Source organism: Equus przewalskii, chromosome 3 (assembly GCF_037783145.1).
Source record: "Equus przewalskii isolate Varuska chromosome 3, EquPr2, whole genome shotgun sequence".
Classification (NCBI taxonomy): Eukaryota; Metazoa; Chordata; class Mammalia; order Perissodactyla; family Equidae; genus Equus; species Equus przewalskii.
Genome location: NC_091833.1, coordinates 9,378,869 through 9,406,387, shown reverse-complemented (window position 1 = coordinate 9,406,387; position 27,519 = coordinate 9,378,869). Strand labels below are relative to the sequence as shown.

General features: G+C 56.6%; 1 protein-coding gene and 2 long non-coding RNA genes across 4 annotated transcripts; 1 reads left to right on the top strand and 2 right to left on the bottom strand.

Annotated features, from left to right (window-relative positions):
* Positions 1 to 1,167: 1,167 nt before the first annotated feature.
* LOC139082189 (uncharacterized) lies at positions 1,168 to 9,110 on the bottom strand. Its single transcript, XR_011537934.1, has 2 exons — positions 8,492 to 9,110; positions 1,168 to 1,496 (listed from the first exon to the last, which is right to left on the bottom strand). It is a non-coding gene; the product is annotated as an uncharacterized lncRNA (long non-coding RNA).
* Positions 6,512 to 27,519, top strand: PLLP (plasmolipin). 2 transcript variants are annotated; one of them, XM_008540908.2, is made up of 4 exons: positions 6,512 to 6,776; positions 23,065 to 23,238; positions 25,363 to 25,485; positions 26,557 to 27,519. In XM_008540908.2, exons 1-4 carry the CDS (start codon positions 6,642 to 6,644, stop codon positions 26,671 to 26,673), a joined length of 549 nt encoding a protein of 182 aa, XP_008539130.1. In that variant the 5' UTR covers positions 6,512 to 6,641; the 3' UTR covers positions 26,674 to 27,519. The 2 variants fall into 2 exon arrangements, with proteins under 2 accessions (XP_008539130.1, XP_008539131.1); XM_008540909.2 differs by lacking the exon at positions 6,512 to 6,776 and adding an exon at positions 7,166 to 7,460.
* On the bottom strand, positions 9,461 to 12,502 carry LOC139082188 (uncharacterized). Its single transcript, XR_011537933.1, has 3 exons — positions 12,287 to 12,502; positions 11,556 to 11,768; positions 9,461 to 10,272 (listed from the first exon to the last, which is right to left on the bottom strand). It is a non-coding gene; the product is annotated as an uncharacterized lncRNA (long non-coding RNA).

Below are 27,519 nucleotides of genomic sequence, written 5' to 3'. Positions count from 1 at the left end.
CCCACATATAAAGTGGAGGAAGATGGGCACGGATGTTAGCTCAGGGCCAGTCTTCCTTAGCAAAAAAAGGAGGATTGGCAGCAGTTAGCTCAGGGCTAATCTTCCTCAAAAAAAAAAAAAAAAGAAATTAATAATATGGCTATAATAGAAACCTGCATCATGATCCATAAATAGAAGGTCATAGTAAAAAAAACACAATGGAGACAAACCATTGTTATTAAATTCTAACCAGATTCTTTGCTCACTCAAAAGAGATTAACGGAATTAGATGTTAAAGACATACAAGCCCCAAAGGAGGCTTTCTCCTGGGCATAGTCAGATTGAAAGTAAAGTTACAAAGTGCTCTAACGAAGCGTTTGAAGTGCATGATGACTGCCCCTGGACATCAAAAATCATCTCTCATCCCACAGAAAGGTATTTTCCAGGCTGCCCTCAGATCCTACCAGGAGTTCTTGTCAATGGTCTCCATTCCCCAAGCCTCTCCCACCTCTGGTTGGTACATTCTGGGGTGGGGTGGGGGCGGCAACGGACTGAGAGCTGCTCTGGCCCCCACCTCCTGCTGGGGCTGGATGAGGGGAGGGGAGCAGGGAAGGGCGGAAGCAGCCGAGAGGCTGGAAATGGGAGGGGGACACTCAGGGACTGGCTCTCAGCATCCCTGCTGGGGATGAGAACATGGAGATGCAGATTCTGGTTCTGCTGATGCCTTAATTCAGTGGGTGACCCTGGGCAAGTCGCTGCCCTGTTTCCAGCCTTGGTTTACCCATCTGTAAAACCGGTGATGAGCGGCCACTTTGGAAAACAGTTTTGCAAGGTCTTATAAAGTTAATGATACGCATACCACATGACCCAGCAATCCTACTCCCCAGCACTCACCCAAGAGAGATGAAAACATATGTTCACACAGAAACCTGCATGCCAATGTTCATAGCAGTGCTGTTCATAGCCGCCCAAACAGGAAAGAACCCAAATGTCCACCGACTACTGAAGGGGCACAGAAATTGTGGTGCACCAATGCAATGGAACACATTCGACATAAGAAGGAACAATCTACTGATGCCTCAACAACACAGACGAATTTCCAAAGCTTAATGTTAATGAAAGAGCTTTTCACAGAAGACTGTTGTGTGAGTTTCTGCTTGCTGCTGTAACAAATTACCACAAACTTAGTGGTTTAAAACAACACAAATTTATTCGATCACAGTCTGGAGTCCAGAATGAGCCTGAAGGGGCTAAATCAACAAGTTGGGCTGGTTGCTTCTTCCACCTTGGCACTTCCACGTCTAAAGGCTGCCAGTGTTCCTCGGCTCCTGGCTGCATCACGTCGGCCTCGATCCCAGCTCACGTTGCTCTCTCCTCTGCTGTCATCACATCACCCTCTGCTTCCCTTTGCCATTAGAGGTGCTATTCGCACAGCCAGGGATGGGGATGGAACGTCTCGGTGGGGGCGGCGTTGTTCAGCCTGCCGCCACCATATAGGACTTCCTTTACATGCCCCTCTAGAAAAGGCGAAACAACAGTGACAGAAAGCAAATCAGTGGTTCCCTGGGGCCCGAGTGCAGGTCACAAAGGAGCTTTCTGGGGCGACCAAAATGTTCTATATTTAATTTTGATGGTGGTTCTGTGACTATACACATTTATCAAAATGCCTCAGAGGGGGAGCAACAAAGTAGAAGAAAACAGTAGCAACATACAAAAGTGACAAAGGGTGAGTATCCAAAATATAAAAAGAGCTCACAAACTTCAAAAAGCACAAACAGGGCTGCCGTGCTAGAGGGAGCACAGGAATCCACAGCACCGCCATTACTCTGCCACACCTCAGAGCTCAGGTGGCCCCCACGCCACCCTTAATACTTCGTGGGCTGGAAGGACTCACGGAAGGCCCTGAAAACTGTTACACTCATAGTTACTGTTTATTACAGCTAATGGGTACGGATGAAAATCAGCCAAGGGAAGTGCACATAGGGCTGATGGAAATGTTCTGGAATTAGATAGCAGTGAAGGGTCAGTATAGCGAATATACTAAAAAACACTGAATTGTATAATTTTTATTTATTTATTTATGTATTTTTGGTGAGGAAGACTGTCACTGAGCTAACATCCGTGCCAATCTTCCTCTATTTTGTATGAGGGACGCTGCCACAGCACAGCTTGATGAGTATGGCTTGATGAGCAGTGTGTATGTCTATGCCGGGGATCTGAACCCATGAACCCCAGGCCTCCAAAGTGGAGTGTGTGAACTTAACCAGTATGGCGCCACTGGGCCACCCCCGTATAATTTTGAAAAGGGTGATTTTTAGGTTCTAAACATGGAGCTTCTGTTGTCCTCTCCCAGTGGAGTCCCGGGCTCCATGCATTACTTCCTCAGCACTGACATGTGACGGTACACACGGAGTGTTGCCAGCCAGCACAGCTCACTGCCTTGGTGTCCAGAGTCTTTACTGGGGCTCCATCCTGCAGCCACGGTTGATGGCCCACGGAGCTGTTCTCAGTTTCCGGCTCCTCTGGTGGAGCTGAGCGAGCTGATACCACATGCCTCCACCCTAAGCCACAACATTTGTCTATCTGATGTGTCCAGACGCCACCCTAAACCAAAACATCTCTATCAGGAGTGACATTCCAGAGATTTAGACATTATCTCTCAGAAGCTGAGGGCAAAGGCCAGGTTTCTCTTTGAGCACATTTAAAATCTCTACCTCAGAAGGTCAATGATTCAAACCTTAAATTCACAGAAAAGGAAATGTGAATGGCCAATAAGCTGAAGGAGAAACTCAGCCCGATTAGCTAAGTCACAGGAAACTCCAATAGAAACCATGAGACTTTTTTTAATGCTCATCCCATATATTCAGGGGGATGGGCAAATAGTTAAGCTCATTGACCCTTGAGAGGTGTCAACTAATATGGTCTTTTGGAGGAGTTTGGCAGTCTTTGTTAAAAAAACAAACATGCAAATAAATGCCCTTCAACCCAGTGGTTCTGCTTTGAAGATGGATTCAGAGAGAGTCTCCCATGTGTGTGCAAAGACGTGTAAATAAGAAGGCTTACAGAATATCACTCGTAATGAGGAACTGTTGGAAACCACTGAACTGTGTACCACGGGGGAAGGGACACAGAATTATGTAATAGCCACTCGGTCAAACAATACACGACACGGAAAAAGAATGAGGTCAGTCTTCACGTGCTGTCATGGAGAAATCGCCAAGACATAATGTTGAGAGACAAAGTCAAGTTTCAATATATACAGTATAACCCCACTTTTTGGTAAAAATTACACACAAAGCGAGTCTCCATATTTCTACATATCATATGCCAGTAAAAAAAAAGAAAAGATCTGATACTCCAAACTCTTCTCGGTGATTAACTCTAAGTCAGGGTGTAGATTTGGAGATGGGTGTGTGACAGGCAATGAAATAAATTAAGAATTAATTGTGCAATTTAAAATAAACAAACCAACACTAACCAATCCCAAAGCGCCGAGCAAAGGGCTGGTTGGAAAAGTGCTCAATCAATATTTGCTGATTATAATCAGCAACCTCCTGGAGCTGGCTTGTGGCAGCTGCTGGATGAGCCCCAGTGGAATCTTTCTATGAATTTTTTAAAATTGTAAATCAAAAGGTGTAACTGGGCCCCAATGGTCTGTTTTTTATAATGAAATCCACTCCATTACCAAGGGTTTAAGACCCAGCTGACCTGGCCCGTGGCTGCCTCTCAAACCTCATCGCTCCCCAATCCCCTCAGCTTAGAACCTTCTGTCCTTCCTCAAAGACCCCAAAGTCTTTCCTGCCTCAGGGCCTTTGCACATATGGCAGTTTTCTCTGCCTGGAATGCTCTTTTCCTGCTTGATTCTTATTCCTCCTTCACATCTCTGTTTAAATGTTTAGACTTCCCGTGACCTAGCTATCTAAATGACACCCCCCAACCCTGTGAATTTTTCTCTCCCGTGGCATCCTGCTCTTTTCCTATAGTCACATTATCTATTTACTTGTGGGTTCGTACAGCTAGACTGTCTGTCTCCCCCGTCAGACTCCCTGAGGGTGGGATTGCTGGTTAGAGGACCCACAGCTCTGTCTCCAGCGCCTGGCACACCCAAGGTTCGTACTAAATATCTGCTCAGTGCTGCATCCCCACTGCCTCTCCACATGCCCCCGCCCCACCCCGAGGGAGGGTGGCCCGGCACACAGTAGGGGCTTGGCCAGAGTAGGGAGCCTTGATCTGAGAACTGAGACCAGACAGGCGCTGCAGGTGATCTGCGTGGAGGTGGCCTGCTCATACCGGGGGAGCGGGGACTAGCCCTGGGAACAGCTCTCTGTCCCCCCACCCCATCCCAAGAGCCCAGAGCTCCCATGGCCCAGAGGAGACTCTGGGCGGGCGGGCAGCAGGTTCCAGCCGCGGACAGGTTCCTTCCCACTTTCTCTGGCTGGGGGCGAGTGAAGTTGGTTTGGAAAGAAAATGTCGAAGTGAAAAACAGCGCGGAGGCTGAGTCTCGCTTGCTGCCATTTGAAAAGAATGAAAGTGGGATTAACCAAAAAAACAAAATCCAAACCAAAACCAAAACAAAAACACTCTACTGTTTTAGAATCTGCCTCAGAAACAATCATCTTATTGTTTTCTGTGTTGTAATAAAAATAAGGGTTCACCCAAGAGGCTTGTTCTCCCAAGAGTCTGCAGAGAGGCCGGCCTCTGGCTGAGGACTTCGCAGCTACCCAGAAGCATCATTTCCTGAGTGCCCGCTGTGGGTGGGGCCGGCGGGCGGGTCTCAGGTGCCTTGGGGGGAAGGCGGAAGGGTTAAATCAGCATCAACCAGTGATATTTGCAAAGTGTCTGTCAGATCGTGGCACTGTCCTGTTTGAAATCCCCGGGCCTTAGGATAATGTGTTAACCCCTCTCCATCATTCAGGAGGCTGTGTACCGGTCGCCCAAAGATAGCAGAGCAATCCCTGGGACCTGGAAGTTTTACCTCATAAAGAAAAAGGGTCTTTGCAGATTAAATAAAGGTTCTTGACGTGGGGAGGTTACCCTGGAATACTGGGGGGAGCTTTAATCCACCCACAGGGGTCTTTACAAGAGACAGGTTTGATGCAGACAGAAGAGGAGCAGGCAGAGACTGGGGCAAGGAGCTCACAGGTCAAGGAATGCCAGCCGCCCCCTCCAGGAGCTGGGGGAGCAAGGAACGGATTCTCTTCCAGAGCCTTCAGAGGGACAGCGGTCCTGCCCACCCACACCTTGCTTTTGGCTCAGTGAAGCCGATTCAGCCTTCTGGCCTCCAGAACGACGAGGGAATAAATTTCTGCTCCTTTAAGCCAGCAAGTTCATGGTGGTTCCTTACAGCAGCCACAGGAAACTGATGCACTCATCGAAATAGCCCTCCGCCACCTGGCCCCTGCCCACGTGTCCGATGTCACCTCACATCCTCTGCCCCGGCCCCATCACGCGTCTTTTCTGCTCTTCAAACTGTCGAGCCCGGTCCAGCCTCCTGGCCTTTGCACCACCTGAGTTCCTCCCCCGGGGTCTTCCCAGGGCAGGCCCCCACTTCCCGTTCAGGTCTCGGCATGAGTGTCCCCTTCTCTGAGAGCTCTTCTTTGACATGTCAATCTAAAAATTGCCTCCTGGGCATCTCGGTCACATCCACCTGTTTTACTTTTGTCACAGCATTTTTCACTATCTGAAGTTATTGTTTTCTCCCCAGTTTATGACTTGTCACCCCAGTAGAAAGTGGGATCCCAGAAGGCCTTGTCTGGCTTGTTCCCTGCTGTGTCCCCAGGGCCTGCGACCCGGTCTGACATAGTACGTGCTCAGTAAACACTAGTTGATGAGTAAAATGCATTATCTGTGCAAGACTCTCTGGCCTGAGGGGGTGCTGCATGTGATGTGCCCGTGACCTTCAGGGTGCAGATGGAGCAACGACACAGCGACCCTCATTTGTTCTGCATAGCGCTCTGTGAGGCGGGGTCCTTTGATATCCCGGTGTTACAGACGAGGCAGATAGGCTCAGCGATCTTCGGAGTTAATGCTCAGAGTGTTCAAGTGAAAATCACATCAACTGAGTCCCGGCACCCAGTTAACCCAGGCCCTCCCCTCCTGGGTGCTCCGTCGGCCCCGACTCCTTAGGAGTCGCTGCACAGAGATGCTGATCCTGCTTGGAGGAGAGACCTCACAGAGGCGCAGGGCCGGCCCAAGGGCACCCAGCACCCTAGAGGCATCCAGGCGAGAGCCGGTAGCGGTCCACGGTGCGAGGGCCAGCAGTTTATCCCGAGGCTGGGAAGCAACCCGCTCCGCGGGTGTGGGGGAAGTCCCAGCAGGCGGCTTTCCCCGGAGGAGAACGGCGCGGCTATCTAGGCGGCTTCCCGCGGAGCCATCTCCCTGGCCGCGCCTCAGTTTCCCCGTCTGGAAAGCGGACGCGCCTTCGAAGGGATGGAGGCTGGCGCGGCGGGCGGCGAGCGGAGGGTTAAAGGGGCGGGGCGGCGGCGAGGGCGGGCCCGGGGTTCCGGCCGCACCTGGCGCACCCGGGCTCCCCCCGCCGCCGCGCGCAGCGCCCGAGCCGCAGCGGGAGCCGGAGCCCGCGGGAGAAGCGGCGCCGGAGCCGGCACCCACGGCGGGAGGGGCGGCGGCGGCCGGAGCGGCCTCGGGAGGCGAGCGGAGCCGCCATGGCCGAGTTCCCGGCGAAAGTGAGCACCAGGACCAGCAGCCCCGCGCAGGGCGCCGGCGCCTCGGTCTCGGCGCTGCGCCCCGACCTGGGCTTCGTGCGCTCCAGCCTCGGGGCGCTCATGCTGCTGCAGCTGGTGAGGGCGCGCGGGGCCGCGGGGCGGGTGGGGGGTCCCGGCCAGGCAGGTGGGATCAGAGACTCCGGGGCTGTCCTCCTCCTTCGCTCCCCAAAGACCCCCAACCCCGGCTCTCACGCGCCCCGACGCGCCGCGGCCACCCCGGGGCGCCTCCGGCACGGACGCCCCCCACCCAGATCACCCGGGAACCCTTTCTCCTCGAGACGGCCCAGTTGCCGCCCCTGCGAGCACACGCCCGGTGCTCTCACATTCGGGGCGCCCCCTCTCCAGCGCCCCCTCATCCCCGCCAGGTGGTCACCAGCAGCCACAATCACTGCGCGCGACTCTCTCTCCGTCTCTGTCGGTCTCTCTCTCTTTGCCAGGACTTTGTCCCCAGCCCTCCAGGGGACAAAGCCCCCGGCTCCCAGCGGCTCCGCGTGGCTGCACCCGAGAACCCTGTCCGTCTAGTCGAGAGGGCGCGTCGGTTCCAACACACACCCCGGGGCCGGGCCCTTCTGGCTTCCACTGGGTGACCCGCCGGGTTCCAGCCGGTTTGGCCGGCCCCGCGGGGCCGAGATGCGACACCCGGCGCTGGGGGAGGGATCTGCGGGGAGCCGGAGGCAAGACTCGTACGTTCCCAGACCCTCCGCAGGCCCCAGCTGAGGCGGACCGATGGGGACACGGCTCTCCCCACACCGGTTTCAGGTCTGGGGTGTTAACCTTCTTCCCATAGTGCGAGACAAGAAGCTGCGTGGCTTCAGATACAAGGGCAGAATTGGAGGTGGGTCGGGATCCCTTTTCCTTTAGGGCATCTCTCGCGGTCCCCCTGCTCCAGGGTGCTGGCGAGGCTGCCAGCCTCCCGCGGGAAGGCAGGGTGGTCTGAGACCCGACCTCCCCCTCCCCTGGGTGGGTGCCCGCCTCCTCCTCGGCCTTTGCTCGCTCTCTCGCTGAATTGCTCAACTCTCTTCCTGCGGGCCCCCCACCCCACCCCAGCCTCAGACTCTCTTGGAGAGGTTTGTTTAAAATGTAGGTTCTTGGTCCCCACCCCCGGAAAAAATGTGGAATTGGAATTTGAATCTGAGGAAGTGCAGCCCAGAAATCCACATTTTCAACTCCCAGAGTTGTTTTGGAGGTTCGCTGGCAGGGGGGCGGGGGCGGGGGCGGGGGCGCGAGGCCCGCCGGAGACCTTATAGAGTTGCCCTGCCGGCCGCTGGGGGCTGGGCTCCCGCCCGAGCCTGTGGGGGCGGCAAGGGGCCGGCCCCAGGGGGTGAAAGGGCGAGCAGAGCGAGCTGCCTGCGGGTCCAGGAGGCTCCGGGAGGACGGGTGGCCGGGACAGTGCAGGGAAGGTGCGGGGAGCAGCCAACAGGCCGGCGGAGCTGGAGCGCAGGCTCTTGTTTCTGGGGTGGCCGGACGCCGGGGGCCTGGGTACCTGGGCACCTGGGCGAGGCCGGTGGCCTTGTTCTGTCGGCAGCCTGGGGAGGGTTCGGGGCCCTCCGCCCGGCCGGACGCGGGAGGATGCTGAGGGCGGGGTGGACCGGAGGTAGCCCCGGCTCCTTCTGCATTCGGACAGTGGGAATTCGAGCGAGAGGAAGGGCCTGCCGGGCTGGCCCCCGCTTCCCCTGGAGGAGGCTGTGTCTCTGGCTGGGGGGCCCGTGGGCTCAGCAGCTCAGTCCTGAGCATCTGGGTCCCACCGCGCACACGGAGACTCTGAGGTCCAGCTAGGACGCGGGACTCACCAGGAGTCCTGTGCTGGCGCACTTAGGTCTCCAGACTCCCTGGCTGGGTGTGAGGGGGTGGCCTGCCTTCGTCCTCCCTGCGGAGCTTTGGGGGGCTGCGGTGGGGGGCGGTGAGGGTCTCCCACCAGAGTCCTGAAGACCTGACCCTTTTAGCGCCTTCCCCAGTCTGCTGGCGGGGAAGCTGCTTCTCCCGCTGTTTCTCTGGCAACGGACAGTTCCAACTGGGTCTGAGACGGGGGTTCCCAGGCGGCCCCACCACCTGCTGGGAAACCGTAAGAACTCCCACCAGCCAGTTACCCACGCGGCTCCGGGCCCTTGACCAAGGCCTTTATAGCCTCCTATTCGTCCCCATTTTACAGGTGAGGAAACTGAGGCTCCGAGGTCCATTCTTTGCCCAAGATCTCACAGCCCTCCTCCCCAGGGGATCCAAGCCCTGAGTAGTCTGACTTTTCTGGCCCGAGCTCTTAATTAACACACTCAGCTCTGCTCCCGCAGGGCACATGGTCTGGTGCCATGGAGGTAGTGATGGAGGCCCCAGGCCCAGCCCTGCTCTCCAGAAGCTCTTGTCTGTGACGGAAGTGCCCAGAAGAGGCGTTTCCTATGGAGGGATCCGGGAAGGCTGCATGGAGGAGGCAGTAAATGGGAAGATGAAAGCTAATTCTCCATCAGACCCCTCTGTTTCCCAGGATTTGGTGAAGCAGCCCAGATGTGGGGGTGGGGGGAGAAAGGCCCAGCTCCTTGAGAAGGGGATCTGCTCTTTGTTTAGTATTAAATGTGTCCTGAAGAACCAACCTCAGTGGTCAGTGATTTATCAGTCCCCCACCCCATCTAGTTCCTTAAAGAACATTAGGTGGGATATGATATTAAGCCACATAAGACAGAATAATTAAAGTAGTATGTTTTTAAAAGTTGGTGGTGTATGTAGGGGGTCGGCGCAGGATTGACTTAAAGAGAGCAAAAAAGAGACCATTGTACCAGGAATTTGTAGCAAGTTTAAGGCTGTTGATTCTTTGTTGAGCTTCCTAGCAGCTGAGGCAAAAAGGGAAACATGATGAATTTATGTGAATAGCTTCTAAAAAAAGAGGCAGGCAAGTTTGATCTAGAAACAACTCTTTGTTTATAAAAACCTGGAATTTTGATGCTGCAGATCTTTGTGTGGCTAGGGAGTGGAGGAATGTTGTGGAAGGTGTGGTTAGCGCATGCTTATAGTGGATCCCAAAGCCTTTATAGAATATCTATAAAGTGAATGCTCTCAAGTGCCCATATGTTTCTTATTTTTTTAATCCTCCCAAGTTCTGGGGAGAAAGATAACCTTACCTGGGTTTACTAAAGAGGCAACAGGCTGAGAGAGGGCAAGGAACTTGTCCAAGGTCACACAGGGTAGAGTGGCAGAGCTGGGATTTGCTCACAGATCTGGGAATCCAAAGCTGGCTCTGGCTCTGCTTCCTGTTTTGGTTTGGTTTTGGGTTTCTGGTGGGGAGTAGGGGCCCTAGGGTGCTCTGGAGGCGGAGGAGAAGGACTTCAGGAAGGGAGACTCCTCAGGGGCCAGAGGCGCTAGAGCAGGCTTCCTGACAGACGCGGCTCTGAAGGGCTTAGTTGTTTGAGAAGGGGCAGTACGGAGGTTCAGAACAGACCCTAGCTTGTGCAAGGGCCCAGCTGTCAGAAGGCGTCCTTGGGGCCAGCCCCGGTGGCCTCGTGGTTAAGTTCAGCGCTCTCTGCTTCAGCGTTCCAGCTTTGGTTCCCGGGCAGAGACCTACACCACTCATCTGTCAGTGGCCGTGCTGTGGAGGAAGATTGGCAGTGGATGTTAGCTCAGGGTGAATCTTCCTCAGCAAAAACAAAAAAACAAAAAACCCAAGAAGGCGTCTTGGGGCCCCGGATGTGGAAGCCACACGGATGCCCGTGGCAGTGGGCCGTTTGTGTTTGGCACCTCCTTCTTGTCCTCCTGGGATTGGGGCGGGGACACACAATTCCCGGTTTGCAGGTGAATAAGCAGATCAGAAGCGCCACCTGCCGCTAGATCACCGTGAGCCAATGGCCTGGAAGCAGAGCCTTGGGTTCAAGTCCTGGCTCTGCCCCTCCCTGGCTGTGTGATCTTGAGTGGGTTCCTTGACTTCTCTGAGCCGGCTTCCTTGTCCGTGCCGTGGTGATGATGGGACTGTGAGGATGGGGGCAGATAATGCTGCACCGGGCGTCGCACAGACTGTTGGGAGGAGGGCGGCTGGGAGTCTCAGGGCCATAGACTCCTAGGGCTCTTAGGCTCGCTCCTGGAGGGCCCTTGATCCGTGCTCAACATGAGCTTGCCTGCCTCCAGGGACAGGGAGCTCAGTCCCTCTCCGGGCTGCCTGCTCCGTCTTTGTGCATTTGGGAGTGTTAAAAATTCTTCCTTGGGGCTGGCCCTGTGGTGTATTGGTTAAGTTTGGGCACTCTGCTTCAGCAGCCTGGGGTTCCTGGGTTCAGATCCTGGGCACGGACCTAGCACCACTAGTCAAGCCATGATGAGGGGGCATCCCACATAAAACAGAGGAAGATTGGCACACATGTTAGCTCAGCAGTCATCTTCCTCAAGCAAAAAGAAGAGGATTGGCAACAGATGTTAGCTCAGGGCCAATCTTCCTCACCAAGAAAAAAAAAACGTTCTTCCTCATGGTGATCCTGGCTGTCTTCAGCCCCAGGTCAGCTCCTCCGGGTGGGGGTCAGGGCAGGGCCTGAAAGTCAACTGACCTTCAGGAAGAGGCTGCCTAGATGCGGTGGTTGGGGTCCGAGGGGTGTGAGCAGAGGTTGGTGGCGTTGGGAGCGCAGTGTCGGGGTCTCCCGGGGCTTTCCTCAGCACTGAGGTTTGCGGGTCTGGCTGCCTAGTGCGGCGACCCAGGCCGCATGCGCACCGTCTTCCTCCCGCCCCATACCAGCGCCAAGCAGACCAGTGTCTCACGTTGTTGGCTCCGCCCACGCCCGCCGCTGGTTATGACGGGGAGGGTGTGGAATTAATTTTTAGTTACGTAATAAATAGGCGAACACATTCTCCTTAAAAAATGAAAACCTGTTACAGATAAGGCTGGCTCACCTGTCCCTCTTAGGGCACCACTGTTTTGCGGGTTTCCAGTTCTTTTCCTGTGCCGTTTGAAAGATGCTGATAGCTTTATTCTGCATCCTTGGCCTGGCAAGTTGCTTTTCACACACCCAGTGCACCTGCCGTCTTGTGGTGGCACCGAGCCGTGTCTCTCCTCTGTAACTGTCCCAGGGTATCACTGTAGCTCCGCCTCATCTGGCCATTTCTCTGTTGATGGGCCCATTTAAAAAAATTGTTTTATTCTTTAAAAAAATTATATAGATGCACAGCAAAACATTCAAACAGTACACAGGGTTGTTAATGAGAATACAGGCTCTCTCATGCCTGCCGGGCGCCCCGCCGGCCTCGCCCAGCATCCAGGTGAGTCGCTGCACAGTCTGCCCATAACCCGCATCCCCACTTCAGAAGACGCGGGTGCAGCTCGTGCGCGTGCCCCGCCCTCCTTTCTCCAGGGCAGCGCACCCGGGGGCGTCCCGTATGCGCGCGCACGGCGCTGCTCCCATCTTTCCTTAATTTCATATTTCCTTAATTTCTTTAACAGGTGATGTCTATGCAACGCTCAAGAATAAGATAGAGTGGGAAAGAGCACAGTGAGAAATCTCTGTCCCCGTGGTTAGAGTGGACCCCCGCGCCCACGCCTCTCAGGTTCCCGTGCACCATTTTGACTTTCTTTAAGGAGATAGACGCAAATGTGGCTGCTAGATCCCCGCCTCTCCCCATTTTACTCAGGGATGTAGTCTGTCCACGTCCTTCTGTCGCAGCCTGTGGAGCGCCATCACCTCTCTCTAAGGCTCCGGTCCGCTCCCTCGCGCCGCTGGGGGCCGTCTGTGTGGCCCGGCCCTCTGTGGACAGACGCTTGGGGTTTCCACTCTTGCCGCTGTGCACATTATTGTGGTGAACGACCTTGCACAAGCCACTGGGCACTTCTGCGCAGCTCATTTCCAGAAGTGGGCGGGGGTTGGTGATTTTGATAGAGATTGCCAGATGCCCTCCGCAGGGGACACCCCCGTCCCCAGAGAGCCTCCTGGCAGAGTGCCTGTTCCCCGTGGCCTCCCAGCCTGGTGAGCTTTCACACGTGTGTGTGCCCTGGTTGGACAGGCGACAATGGCAGGTCACAATAGTAGTGTTTTGCATTTCTCTTCTGAGCGCAGTTGGCCGTTTAGAAATATGTTTGAGCCATTTGTATCTCCTTGTCTGTCTGTATTCTTTCCCCCATCCCTTGAGTCGTTGGTCTTTGTCTTATTGATTGCCAGGAGCTCTAGATGATTTCCAAATATTTTTTTCCGAGTTCTGTTTTTGGCTTTGCTCACGGTGGTTTTTTTGACCGCACAGACTTTTGTTTTTATGTTGCTGAATTTCTTGTTGTCTTTCTTTTTCGGTTTTTCTTTGAGGCTTCTTGGAATTAAGTCAGAGTTAGGACCTTCCTGTTCCGAGGTGATAAAAACATTCTCCGACGCGGAGCTTGGAAAGAGGAAAGAGTTGTGTCATCGACGGTCTGTCACGCTCCTGAGTGACCACCAGGGGAGACAGCACAGTCTGGTGCTGACGGCACTCGCATCTTTCCTTTATTTTTAATCAGGAGCTCTGGACCCTGGGAGACAACTAGGATGTATTAACATTGTTATATTTTTGTCGTGCTTAATTTTATAGTTAGCTTCTGTTGTGTTGGATAATGCAGGTTTTCCACTTTTTAGTGATTTAAAAGTTGGCTTTTAAAATTATTAACTTAGGGGACGGCCCTGTGGCCTGGCGGTTAAAGTTTCACGTGCTCTGCCTTGGCAGCCTGGGTTCATGGGTTTGGATCCTGGGCGCGGATCTGCACCACTTGTCAGCCACGTTGTGGTGGTGACCCACGTGCAAAAAAAGGGGAAGACTGGCAGCGGATGGTAGCTCAGGGCAAATCTTCCTCAGGAAAAAAAAAAAAAACCCAAAAAACCTATAAAAAAATAAAGTTGTTAACTTATCTGTGTGATATATAGATATTCATCAGTGAGGACTGGTGGAATAAACAGTGAAACATTTGTGTGACGGCATACTATGCAGTTAGGAAAAAGGTAGTGTCTTACCATCCAAGAAAGCAATAAGGCAGCTCCATGTGTAATGCTGGAGAATCTCCAGGCTGTAGGGTTAAGTGAAAAAAAGAAGAGTGTAAAACGGTGTGTAGAGAATACGCATGTCACACATACATGTCATTTGTATGGGAGAAATACACACGGGCTATATACAGACGCACCTGTGTGAAGTGTGTGTGTGTAGACAGTCTCTGGAGCAACATGTAAGAAACCCGTGTTGCCCCTGGGGAAGAGATTGAGTACCAGGGGAGAAGGGAGACACGCTCAAAACACCATTTTGTTACTTAGCATGTCATATATATTGTGTATTTAAAAAATAAATAACCTATCAGGAAATCTTTCAAATAAATGAAAATATTGAGTAAGAAGATAGCACAGGTCGTTTGTGGGTATGGCACTAGAAGGCCCCTCAGGCCCAGAGAGGGGAAGGCACTTTCCCAGGATCACCCAGCAGCAAGCAATAGCCTTGAATTCAGTGTTTCTGGTTGGGTGGCCTCGGGTGGTTTTCTTAGCCATCTGTAAGTGGGAAGAGGACGTGTCCCTCGGCAGGGGCTGGCAGGGGCCGACAGGTAAGGGCCGAGAAGCCGTGCATGGTGGTGGATGGTTGCTGTTTCTGTGTGAGTGGCAGGGCCAGGCGCTGGTCTCTCCTTGTCAGCTGGTGAGTTGTTTGTGATGGGACTCGGTGAGGACCAGGCCCTGTGGTCCCGCTTGTGGAGATGGTCTGAGAGAGCGGCAGGGGTCCCGCCCCGGTCCCCGTGGTAACTTGGACCTGCTTGTAGGGGCAGAGCAGGTTTGTCTGGCAGCACTGTGAGCCCAGCCCTGGATATTAATGGCCCTCTGCTGTTGGGCTGGGTTGGCTCGTCCTGTTTGCCCAAGGGGGAAAGGCCAGGGTGGCAGCCCGGAGTCCCACAGAGAGGTGAGGGCAGGAAGGCAAGGGCCGAAGGTCAGGCAGGACCCAGTGGACAAGCTGCTGGGGAACAGTTTTGGGCCTGTTCTGGAACATTCCACCTTCAATTGGAGTTTGCGGGGTCAGACACCAGATGATCTGCCACCCTGTATGAGGTGAGCCAGATGGGGTCACCCCCCCCCCCCCGTCCTTGAAGTTAAGATGGGGCAGGGCTTGCTCAAGGTCACCCAGAACGTTGGTGCCAGAGTCGGGACTGGAGCCAGTGTCTGAGGAGAGAGGTCCAAGGAAGAAGGAGGACCCCCCAGGCTGTTCCCTCCCACTGCGGCCCGACAGGTGGAGAGGCCAGGCCGCACGGGGCTGACGACGCTCCATGCGCTCCCAGCAGCTGCTCTCTCTGGTGGGCCGGTGACAGGAGGGGTCCTGCCTGAGGTGCTGGCTCCCCTGGGGTGCTGGGAACCGAGGCTTCTGTCATCTCCTCTGCCCGGGGCTCCAGGTCTGCCCCTGCCTCTTGTTGGCTCTGGCCTCCAGGGCAGTGGTGCGCCCTCCAAACTAATTAGTCTCCAGGGGAGTGTCCCCACCTCCTCTGGGCATCTCCTTCTCCTGGACCACAGACCTGTCCGGGCACCACCCCTCACGACACATGACCTTGGGCCAGGTCCAGATCTTCCAAGAGCTTGGTCTCATCTGTGAAATGGGCCCAGTGCTTTACTGGAGAGAGAGTTGGGCTCTGCCGGAGTGAAGCCCTGCCGGGGGCCTGGCCGGGTGAGCACGGGGGGCCTGGTGGGGTGAGGTGGAGGCCGGTGGGGCTAGCGAGGGGGGCCCTGTGGGGTGAGGGGGGGCCCAGTGGGGCTAGTGAGGGGGGCCTGGTGGGCAAGTGAGGGGGCTGCCGTTGGACTTGACCTGGAGCCTTCTTGGGAAAGTTGTGTGTGGCTGTAAGGGTCTTAGGTCGGGAAGGCACAGGTGGGCTTTCTGGGGTGGACCAGGAGACCCCCGAGGGAGGCGCTGGGGGACAGTGGGCAGGCAGGCAGGCAGGGCCTAAACATCTGGAACCTCACCGAGGAGCACCGCTGCTTGCTCTCGGAGCCCAGGAAGAAGCTGGGGATGTGACTGAAGGGGCCCCCGCCCACCTTCGCGTAGCTGGGGGCCCTCTGTCCAGGGATCTGCTTGGTGTCTGGCCCCAGAGTGCGGAGTGGGAGCAGGGGTGGGGGGAGGCAGGGGCGGTGTGAGCTTCATGCTGGGAAGATATTTCTAAACCCTGAGGGAGACCACAGAGTCACAGTGGTGGCAGTGGGCTCCTTGACATGTCGGGTGCACACAGGGGTGGAGGGCCTGTTGGGGGCTCTGGGGGGTGCTGGGCCATGGGGTCAGGTGTGCAGAAATATTTCCTTCTCCGGGATTTAAAAATCACAGTTCTGAGACTCAGAACTCGGGAATAACAAGTAATGTGATCAAGGCCACATTTGGAAAGCCCCGGAGGGGACCCAGGCCCTGAGCCCGTGTCCCCATCATCACCCACCTGCCTGCAACAGCCCAGGCGGGACTCTGTGCGGGCGCGTGCACCTGTGCACGGAGCCTGGCCGCTGCCTCCCTGCCTGCCTGGCACCAAGCGGCCCCCCCGGGAGGTTTATTCAGTGAGCCGGTGACTCGATTCAGGAGCCCACAGGCCTGCTTTTCAGATAACAAAAGGGAGGCTTAAGGGGTTAAATGCCACCCAGACCAGGTCAGTTTGCCCCGCTGGGCTCTGCATCTGCTCTCGTGCCTCCTGCTGAATGGGGTGTGGCGGCCCCAGGATTCTTGAACGCTCCGCGTGTGCAGCGCGGGGATTCCAAGGAGCCTCCCCCAGCCCGGCCCTGCACGGGGAGGGCGGATGTGTGGGGTTGTTGTGGCCAGGCAGGCGCCCGGAGCCTCTGTCCGTTGTGCCTTTGTCTCCTGTGACACAATGGGTGGCTTTTTGTCCCCATAAAGTCCCTTTCAGTGTAGGGAGAAGGGCCAGGGCAGGGTGGAGGCTGGGCCTGGCCAGGCCAAGTTCTGAGTGTCCTCAGCTGCCCAGATGTGTCCCTGCGAGGGGCAACCCCGGGAAGGGTTCGTGTCGTCCCCCCGGCCTCAGTTTCCTGGATGGTGCAGTGGGGAGAAGGGGCTCCTGGGGGCTCTGCCCTCGCCTTGCTTCTAAAACATTTGGTTTCCTTCCCAGCATTGAAAAAGCTGAAGATTTCACATAGAAACTTAGACTTTTAGTGTCTCTTGAGAAATTGCAAGTTCTGGCCACCCCAGGCCTGCGTTTCCCCAGACGCCAGCTCCACGGAGACCCCTGGCCCACCTCCGTCATTCCTGTGACCTGCCTGCCTTGGCAGCTCCTGAGGTTGAGACCCCGGTGTGTCCCCCAGGCTCCGAGGAGCTGCCCTTCCCGTGGCTCCCTGGCTCTGGGGTTTGCTCCCCGCCCCCCCCCGCCCCCCCCCGCCCACACCTGTCTGTCCACCCTCAGAGCCGCTCACCACACCTACAGCTGCTAACTTCTCCTTCCCATCTCTTTACCTGCACCACACACCTGTAAGGTGACCTGGATGGGTGTCCTTGCCCCACCCTCTCACGTGTCAGATGGAGAAACAGACCAGAGAGGTCGGTGACTCTCCCAAGGTCACTCAGTAAACTCCTACAAGGCTCTGACCCCACCCAGGGAGTGGAGAGGACCCAAAGGAGAACTGGGGTGAGCATCTTCAGCCAGGAGAGGAGGTAGCCTGGCGTTCAGAGGTTGGGGGAGGCCCCCAGGGCAAGGGAGCCAGGGCTCTGCCTCTGGCCCCTGGGGAGGCCTGCCTCAGGGAGCACCGGATCTCAGGCTGAGGGGGCCTTCAGGACACTGAGTGCAACCTCCCGGCTCCTGCTGGACCAAGGGGAAGACAGGTCTGCGGGGGCGGAGGTCCTGCCCAGGCCGCAGCCTGTGAGAGCAGAGCAGTGTGAGCAGAGCAGTGCAGCTCCAGGCGGCTCCAGGGCCGGGCGGGCTGGACTGCTGCCTTATCTGAAAGCTGGGTGGGGCCCTTATCTGAGGCGCAGGGCCTGGTGCGTCAGCGTAGACCCATTCTTTATCTCACCAGGCCTCATGCCCCTGGGAAGCACACATGCTGTTACCACCTGAGGAAGCCAGGCAGAGAGTGGACCGGAAAACCCACATTCTAACTTCAGTGACGATGACGGGAGAACCTGCATTGAGGGTGAAGCCTGTGTTAGGTGTTGCTCTGAGAACCTTACATATATGACTTCATTTACATCTCAGAACTACCCTATGAGGTAGACATGTTTTAAAGATGAGGGCACTGGGGCACAGAGAGGTTCAGCAACTTGCCTGAGGTCACACAGCTAGTAAGTTGGCAAGAAGCTGACTCTAGGGAGTTAAGAGGCCAAGCTTCCATCAGAGCTGATGCCAACATCACACAGTTAAATCAGATCATGACATCCATCTGCAGATTCCGAGAGGAGTTGAGAGAGAGTATTAGTTTGCTAGAGGGGCCATAACAAAACACCACAACCTGAGGGCGCTTAAAACCACAGAAATTGACTGTCTCCGCGTTCTGGAGGCTGGAAGTCCAAGACCAGGGTGTCAGCAGGGTTGGTTCCTCCTGGAGACTCTGAAGGGGAATCTGTTCCAGGCTGCTCTCCTTGGCTTGGAGACACATCACTCCTATCTCTGCCTCCATCTTCACACAGCGTTCTCCCTTTGTGTCTCTCTGTGTCCAATTTCCCTCTTATAAGAACACCAGTCACTGGATTAGGGCCCACTGCTATTGAGGAATGCCTTTCTGTATGGTCTTTGTGACACATCTCTTTCTTCTCTGGTCCTACAGGTGATTTTAACAAAAATAGCTGTTATTCAGTTGTTTAGAAATTCTTTTGGAGGTGCAAAGGTCCTGGGGCGTACGTGAATGTGTCCTTGACAGTCCTCATTTAAAGAGAAAATCCCTAATGCAAAATCTATACGTTTTCAGAAAAAAAAGGTCCTGCACCTTCGAGATTTCTAGACAATTCTCTTTGTTTATCTGTAGCGCTTGCCTGAGGAGGCCTCAGAAAGTTTAGAAGGAGTGAGGGTTTGGTTCTGTGTATGTGTGTCTTTAAGGGTAAGACACACAGATGTCTGTGTGGACACCTACAGAGAAACGGGACAGGTGAACTGTCGGCAGGGGACAGACCCAGAGGTCAAGGCGGAGCTCTGCTATTCCCACGCGGCTCCCCTTCCGCCCCTCCCGCCCTCCTCCGTCCTTGCTCTCCTGTTGATGCGGGGTCGGTGAGCCGAGGAGTCGAAAGAAAGATTTCTTGGACTCTCAAGATCTGGTAGTAGTGCTCTTTTATTTAGAGAATAGTGTGGAATAGCATGGGGACAGGACCCACGGGCAGTCAGAGCTGCTGCTGCTGCTTCTGCTGCAAACATGAGTGGAGTGTAAGGCTAAATTTAAGGCATAGGTATGTGAGCCATCTCTTTACAAGACAAAGGAAAGAACATGAAAAAAAGTTAAAATGGTATCAGTGCAGGTGGGGTCTGGCTATTGGGTGATCCCATGACTTTTAGATAAGAATCAGATCGGATTAAGTAAAGGTCAGAAGCCACCACCCTAAATCAGTTACATGAGATTGCCAGACAGTAACCAACTTAAGTTCTTGCCTTCCCCATTAAGAGTTTCTAGAGACAAGGTCATCTCCCTTCTTTCACAAATGCAAATGTCTCTCAAAGGACAAGCAAATTCCAGTCCTCGGAGCCTGCCTCTCATCTGCAGTTTAAAATTAACCGGCCTAAAATAATTCTCATCACTGTCACCTTCCAGGGAGATCTGTCTTGGCCTCTTTCTAACACTGCAAGTGTCCCCACTGCCCGTCGTCTTCACCCCCGTCTCGGCTGGGGGAGCGGGTGCCGGGACCAGGGCTTCCGTGGGCTCGGCCCTCACTGCCGTCGGTGCTCGTGCTCGGAGCTGCTGCTGAACGGCTGAGCCCGGAGGGGCAGCTGCCGAGGCCTGTGCTCAGGGCAGGGGAGCTGGAGCTGTGGGGCGACTGTCCTGGGCAAGCCCTGGAGGCAGGTGGCAGGCGGGCCCTGCCCTTCAGTGTCCGCCTTCCTCTGGACAGTGCGGTTCACCGTTCTACACGGGACCGGAAGACAAGTCCTCGGGCCCCTTCTTCCGGGTCCATGGCAGGAGGGAGGGGTCATCGGCTCCTGCAGCTTCTGGAGATGAGCCTGGGCCCGGCCTCCCCTGCAGGGCCACCCAGGCCAGCAAGTCTGGGGTGCCCTGTCCTGAGTAGGGTCTCCCTGGGGCCCTGGGCTGGGGCACTCCCTTCAGATTCTTGGGGCTAGGAGGGAGGGGATGGGGAAAAACCAGTCGGGCTGGTTCCCATGGAGGAACGGGCCTTCCTTGCTCCAGCTCCCTGGGCTCGGGGCCAGGGCGGCAAAGCCAGGAGGAGCGCTGGACATTCCTGCGGCTTATCCGGCAGCTTCATCGCCCAGAGGCTGCGCCTGCTCATCCGGAAACCAGGGCTGGGCTGGAGGGTAGGGCAGGCACGTGAGAGCCCGGTGCCAGCTGGGCCTGGCCCTTGGTGCCAGCCGAAGTGTCCTCGTTCTGTGCACATGCTAAGCAGCTCCCAGGTTCCAGAGAAGGACAGGTCCGGGTTCAAGTCCTGCCCTGCCCTTTACCCACGGGTGACCCCGCGCTCATCGCCCTCTGAGCTTCTGTTTGGAAAGTGGGGATAATAAATAGTGATGACTGATGAGAGGGTGACGGGGGAATCAATGACAGAAAAGGGGGGCGCTTGCCTGAGGTCTGGCGCAGAGAGAGCCGGAGGGTCAGGTGGTGTCTGTGACCAAGTCTGTGAGTAATGATACTGATAATTGACAGGCGTCCGTTAGTGTAAACCCGAATTGGTCTTCTCTTGATTTTCAGTTCACAGCGTTTTCTAATTGCTTTCGGATAGTTGGAAGCAGGCCGCAGGATGGCGAGGAGGCCCTTCAGGACCTTGCTTTACATGACAAGAGGATTGTCCCTGACGTGCCCCTCCCTGCTGGGAGGGAGCTGCCACTGCTGCTTGGGGGCTGCTTCTTCTCCTGCACCCAGCTCCGGGGGCTCGGCCCCCACGTGTCCATGTCAGGCAGGGGTCTGTCCTAAGGATGGGGGTAGACGTGTGTGGGGGCTGTGCGGAGACACCCCAGCTCCAGGTCCTCACTGGTAAGGTAAGGGCTCTGTCCCCAGCCTGTGTGACTGTCCCCAAGGCCCTGCCACCTGTCCCACCGTCCTCGCCCGCAAGTGGGCCCCACGGGCCGCCACCAGCCTCACTGCAGTGGTTGCAGGAGAGCACAGAGGCGGTAGCTGAGGCTGACAGGGTGCAGCGCGGGATCCCTGGGGACTCGCGGCCCGGTAGGGAGGAGGCGTGCTGAGCTCAGGAGAGAAGGGGGGCCTTCCTCGGCTTCCACGTCCTGGGCTGACACCTTTCCCTGGGTGGAGGGAGGTTCCCCAATGCACACCTGCCTCCTCTGTAGTACACAGCACTCTGCAGGGCACATCTCCCACCCCTATTCCATGGAAACCGAGGCCCGTTAGCTCCGGAGCACGTGTTCATTGGGCAGCCGCCATGTTAAGCCCTGTTGCCACTGGAGACACGACAGTGACGGAAGCAGGATTCCCCTGGGCCTGCGTTCTGGCGGGTGGACTGGAGTCGCCCAGGTGAGCCGCACAGGCGGGAAGGTGCTCGCCCAGTGTGCCCCCTCAGCACGGGCAGGATCGAAGCCCAGCGCTTGACGCCCGACCCAGGGCACCGCCTCCCCATCCCAGTGGTGCTGTGGGAAGAGAAGCCACCACACCCCTCCCCAGCCTCCTGTGGGGAGCGGCAGGAAGAGGAGAAAGGGAAGTTGTTGTTGGAGGGACTGGCTCTACCCGCTCAGCTCAGGTCATTCCTGGCCTGACCCCGCGAGTGCTGGGGGATTGGTACAGAAACTTCCCTGTTGGTTCTTGGCAGAGGTGCCCTGGGGTGGGGGGTGCCCTGCAGGCACCCGGCTCTGGCTGTGCTCCGGGGTCAGCGCAAGCTCTCTGGTGTCTGGTCTAGGAGCTTGCGGCCACGGGGACTTTTTGTCCCCAAACCCAGCAGCCAGAGGTGGGTCTCGCTCCTGAGCGCATCTCTGCGATCCGACTGATGGTTGGCTCGACCTTGGGCTGGGGGCAAAGGCACTGTGAGCCTTGGTGCCACGTGCCTGGATGTGGGGCACACTCTCTGTGCGCCTTCGTCGGCAAAAGAGCCTTTCTCCAAAGCCGCATAGTGGGCCAAAGACTGTCCTTCCCCTTGCTGGTCAGACCCGAGTCACACCCAGCTGGCCAGGAATTCCAGAGCCTGCCCTTGTGGAGCCCAGGGGCTCAGCCAGCGAGGAGAGGCTAGGGGAGATGCCGGAAGCATGGGAGGTGGCGCTGGTGGGCTTCCCCTGAGCTCTGTGGGCCCCGCCTCAGAGCGGACCCTCTGCTGGGCCCCACCCTGCCGAGTTCCCGCAAGTGGCCCCATGAGGGCAGTCGGCCAGGCCAACCTGTTCCCGTAGAATTTCCTGTGGCCCTGAGGGCTGGGGTGGGCTCAGCGCATCCAGCTGGGAATAATAAAACAATAATACGTTAACTCGTGGGTCCTCGATGTAACCCTATGTGGTATGTATGGTCATTGTACTCATTTTACAGATAGGTGACCAAAGCACAGAGAGGTTGCAAACTGGCCGAAGGTCACACAGCTGCTCAGGGGAGTGGGGTTTAAAACCAGGCGGTCGGCTCCAGAGTCCGTGCTGTTAGCCACTACACACACTGAGGGATGTCAGGGCCCACTGTGCCACGTGGGAACCATGTGACAGGTCCCTTGGCTTCCCTGAGGGAAGAAGGTGGTCTTCCCTGGGTTTCACCTGTAAGGCAGGGATGGTAATACCTGTATAGAGGGGCAGGTGGGAGAGTCAGAGAAGGTGGGTAGAGAGGGCTTGGTGGGGGCCAGGTGGAGGTCACCCAGAGGCCCGGGGGTGGGGGGAGGACACACACGGTTCTTTTTCCCACCTCTGGGACTCTGTGACTATGTCCGTCTCTCAGGGTGTGCTGGGGGCTTCATCTTTCAGCAGCTTCTACTAAGCCCCTGGCGCGGTCTGGGTCCTGTGCTGGGTGCTGGGACGCAGCTCTGAGCGAGACCGTCATCGTCCTGCCCTGGGGAGCTCAGAGTCTGGGGAAGGAGACAGAATTATGGTCTTGGGTGGTGGGTGCCTGGGGAGCCGTGTGACCACAGAAGAGGGTTCTGGAACCTAGCCTGGAGGAGCGGGGGAGCATGTAGCATTTCAGCTGAGACCTGAAAGAGGAGTACCAGTTAGCAGGCAAGCCTGGTGTACAGTGGTATACAGTAGGAGCCAAATAAATATTTCTTGGCTCATGAGAAGTGTGTCCTGCAGAGGGAGCGCCATGGCAGAGGCCTCTGGCCTGTGGCCTCCAGCTGGAGTGGGGGCTCTGGGGGGCTCTGGGGGACTCTGGCCCTGTCTCGCCCCCTCCAGGTGCTGGGGCTGCTGGTGTGGGCCCTGATTGCTGACACCCCGTACCACCTGTACCCGGCCTACGGCTGGGTGATGTTCGTCGCTGTCTTCCTCTGGCTGGTGACAATCGTCTTCTTCATCCTCTACCTGTTTCAGCTGCACATGAAATTGCATATGGTGCCGTGGCCGCTGGTGGTGAGTCTGGGTGGGGACTCTGGGGGGCTCTAGGCTCACCCCTCTGCCTCTGGGAGGAGCTGTGGCGGGCCCACTCTGCCCTTCCCTAAGTGACGGGGGCGGGGGCGGGGGCTTGGCAGAGCCGGCTCAGGGAGGGAGCCTTAATGGAGCCCCGTGATCCGGGGAGGGCACGGGCCTCATTTGTTCCAGGGGAGGGAGTAGAAGTGGGGGCTGTTGAATGGAGAGGCTGGAGGCCATTTGGAATCTCGGAAATATTTTTCCTTTCGGGGGCTCTCAGAATTTGGACCCGTGTTGCAGGGTCTGCAGACCCAGAGGCTGGGTTGAGCTGTCGGGAGGTACCCGGCCAGCCCAGCACCTGCAGGCTGGGCTCCCTGCTGTCCACCTGGCTGCCTCCAGGGTGAGGTCCCTGCGGCCAGGGTGGCCCAGGTCAGCCTCCTCCGGCCCGGGGCTGAGAGCACCCTTAGGACGTACCCTGGCCAGATGCAGAGAAAACTGCTGGGGTTTTATTCTGTGACCCGGAAAACCCCTGCAGCTGGGCCTGTGGCTTTCAGCGAGCTGGGAGGCGAGAGAGGCACATGATTTTTAAGACAAGCAAGCCTGGGACTGGGCAGCATTGTGTGGAATTCAATGACTTTTTAAGCTGAGGAAACGTGAGTCACCCTCGAGACAGAGGCGGCTTGTTAGATCTTGACATCACTGGCTGGAGCCAGGCAGCCTTTGCGGCGGGCGCCGGGCTTGCAGGCAGGATCTTGGGGCGAGGAGGGGCCGCCTGACTTCCTGGCTCGGGGTCCAGCCCTGCCCCTGTCCCAGGAGCTTCAAAGAAAGCTCTCCGGAGATGGAGGGGACACTGTGTGTCTTAGCACAGATTCTGGGCTCCAGCCACAGCTGGCGCTGAAAGGAGGCGCCTTCCCCAGGCTGTGAAGGCAGGGCAGCGGCTCCTACACTCCTGGACCCTCAACAGACGGGGCAGGCTGGATTAGGATTGCCACACTGGGGATTGGGCCAGGGGCTGAGCCCCTACAGGGCCCAGGGGGTCAGGAGGCGTTCTGGAGAGCGCAGCACCCATCTGTCCCCAGAGGGCTGCCTCTGCTCAGCTCCACCAGGTGTTCGTGGGAATGCAGGCCCCTTGGTGCCAGATCTTGATATAAGATTGAAAGTTTTATGGGAAATTTGCAGCTTTTCACATGAAATCTACCTTGAGAATCTTGGTAAAAAAAAAACACAAAACACTATTGGGGGCTGGTCCAGTGCCGCAGCGGTTAAGTTCACCCGCTCTGCTTTGGCGGCCTGGGATTCACTGGTTTGGATCCCAGGCGGACCTATGGCCTGCTTGGCAAGCCATGCTGTGGTGGCATCCCACATATAAAGTAGAGGAAGATGGGCACCGCCGATGTTGACTCAGGGCTAATCTTCCTCAAAAAAAAAAAAATCTATGGGACAAACCAAACATGCCTGAGGGTCACCAGTTTGCAGTCTGTGCTAAGACTGTTAACTGGCTTCAGGGGCCAAGCATTGGGGAAATGGGACCCGGGCCTGGCCATCGGCTAAGGGCCTTTCCTGCCAGTCTGGCTCGGGATCCTGCTGGTCCTTCCCCTGGCATTTGATGTGGAGCCTTGAGCCTAAGATGTGGCCAAAAGGCAGACACAATTCCTCGTCCTGGGGGCAGAGATTGTAAGGCACCCCCAGGGCCAGCCCCAGAGCCGAGGCCTGCAGTGGCAACAGTGGGGGCTGGGCTTGGCCCTGAGCCACGGTGGCCGGGAGGCCCAGAGCTCTCTAGGTGGAGCACTGGGAGGTGGGCTTGGTTCAGCCTCTTGCCTTCGAGTGCAGGTTTTGCCTCGTGGGCCTGCCGCTGCCTGGACCAGATCCCTTCAGGCCTTCCCATCGTTTCCCTCCCCCTCAGCTTTTGGTGTCTTTATGCTCCCAGCTCAGATGGCCTCGGGCTGGCCCGGTGTGGACTGTTGCCTCTCCAGGCTCTTTCAGTGGCAAAGACGCTGAGTGTCTTCATCCCCATCCTGGAGCCCCAGCCGCGGTTCTGGCTCCTAAAGGGGTGTGCCGGTGGGAACCGGGAGGTCCACTCGGAGGAAGAGGCTCCCGTCTTAAGTCTGTCTCCTCCCTCACCCCCAGTTAATGATATTCAACGTGGGCGCCACGGTTCTCTACATCACGGCCTTCATCACCTGCTCGGCTGTGGTTGACCTGACCTCCCTGAAGGGCACCCGGCCGTACAACCAGCGGGCAGCCGCCTCGGTGAGTAGGGGTCCTGGGGCGCCCGCACCAGTCACAGGGGTGACGGGCCAAACCAAGGGCTGTGCCCCTGGACTCCCACTGCACCCCGGTCCGAGGCCAGGCACCTGCCACCTCCCCAGTGACCGTCCTGACCCTCAGTGCGTCTCGGGAGCCGAGCTCTGTCTTCCGTAGTTCACAGGAAACCCTGAGGAACCAGAATGCTTGGGAAATACTTTGTGGTAGTGACTGGAAGTTTGGGGCTAACTGTTGAACTTGACTGTGAATCAGCTGTGACACACTGAGTTAGGGTCATACGCCCCCTTGGAGAATGTTAAAAACTACCAGACGCACCCCCCCACCCCCACCCGCCCAGCAACCCCGCCTTGAAGAAGGCACATGCAAAACCTTTTGGTTTAAACCATTCTGGGGGATTTACAACTTGGGCTCCAGGTCAAGTCGCCAGTGACGTCACAGCAGTCCCCCCACGCCTGTCAGGCCTCACTCCACCAGGGCCCGCAGACAGTTCCGACCTCCCCGAATGGGGAGGACGGGGACTACCAGCCCCTTTTGACAGACAAGGGAACTGAGGCTCAGAGAGGTGAATTAACCCTCGGATGAGTCCAGGCTAGGGCAGGGTGTAGACCATGGCTTTGAAATCAGTGGACTCGGTCACCGGGCTAGAGACACAGAGCTTCCAAGTACAGCCCGGGTGCCAGTGCAGGGCACCCATGAAATGACCCCAGAAAATTCCTGGGTGACTTCTGAATGTTGCCTTTTTAAAACTAAATCCCTGGTGTGTGTCTGATGGTGCTCCCATGCCTGGGTCGCTCTTGGCTCATTGTCCACTTGCCCTTGTCATCGTTGGACATTCCTTGCCTGTGTGCTTAATGGTTTCCCGACAAGAATGTAACGTCAGCCAGCCACCCACAGCTGTTCACGCGTGGACGGCTCAGCAGGATGCTGTGGCTGCCAGAGCTGCTGTTCTGGTTGACTAGGGCCCGTCACTCAGGCCTCACGGCTGGCGCCTGTGTCTCGGTCCCCGTTCAGGGCCCTGCTGCAGAGGACTCAGCCCTGTCTTCTCCCCTCTTTCAGTTCTTCGCTTGTTTAGTGATGATCGCCTACGGAGCGAGCGCCTTCTTCAGCTTCCAGGCCTGGCGGGGAGTGGGCAGCAACGCGGCCACCAGTCAGATGGCTGGCGGCTACGCCTAGACGCCAGTGCCACGGCCCACCTTGGGGCTGAAGGCTGCAGCTGGGTCACCATGCAGGGTGGCCCGCAAGCCCGAGGCCTGAGCTCTGCGTGGATCAGCCTGGAAGGGCCTACACTGGCTCCTCTGCTCGTCACTCAGGCTCGCCTGACACTCCTAAGGCACTGGGATCCCTCCTCTGGTTTGGCCCAAGTCGGCACGCGTGCGGACCGGAGAGAGTCCGACAGCTGAGACCCCTCCTCCCCATCCCCCTCATTCAGCAGGTGACGGGGGACACGGGGCTCCCAGTCTCCACTTTGTCTTTAGAGGACTCTAGAGCCCAGGCTGGGGCCCAGCCTTCTCCCCAGCACTAAATGCACTAACAAGGACTCCAGACCTGCCGCCCCTCACCCACCACAGAATACACCTAACAAGCAATGTGTATTTCTCCCAGTCTTTGTTCTGGGAGAGCTGAGCAAGCTCATGAAACCCTTCTGATTCCTTACAACACAGTTCTGCCCCGACACCCACCCAAGCCATGTCTGTGTAGAGACACTTGTAGAAAGAGTGTTATGCTTCCTGACAGCATGGTCTTCCTTTCCTGCATTTCAAATGTACCAGTTACTTAAAGCAAATGGGTTCTAAGCGACGTCTCAGTGATGTTCACCCGTCCAGGCGTTCCGCCCTTTCCCAGCCCCGGCTGTAACATTCCCTTTGGGACAGGTGCCAACTGCTCCCCGAGGCCGTTGATGAGGCACACGGGACACGAGGGAGGGAGGGACTCAAGACCTCGCCCGGTGACTTGCCATGTGCTTGGTGGTGACTTTGTTGTTTTTGGTTTTTTTTACAAAAATAAAGATGGAAGAACTTA

Excerpts from the sequence above, each read along its gene's own strand:
- PLLP (XM_008540908.2), top strand. The coding sequence starts at position 6,642 with ATGGCCGAGTTCCCGGCGAAAGTGAGCACCAGGACCAGCAGCCCCGCG. Across the intron at positions 6,777-23,064 it reads CGCTCATGCTGCTGCAGCTG|GTGCTGGGGCTGCTGGTGTG; the intron begins GTGAGGGCGCGC and ends CGCCCCCTCCAG. Across the intron at positions 25,486-26,556 it reads ACCAGCGGGCAGCCGCCTCG|TTCTTCGCTTGTTTAGTGAT; the intron begins GTGAGTAGGGGT and ends CCCCTCTTTCAG.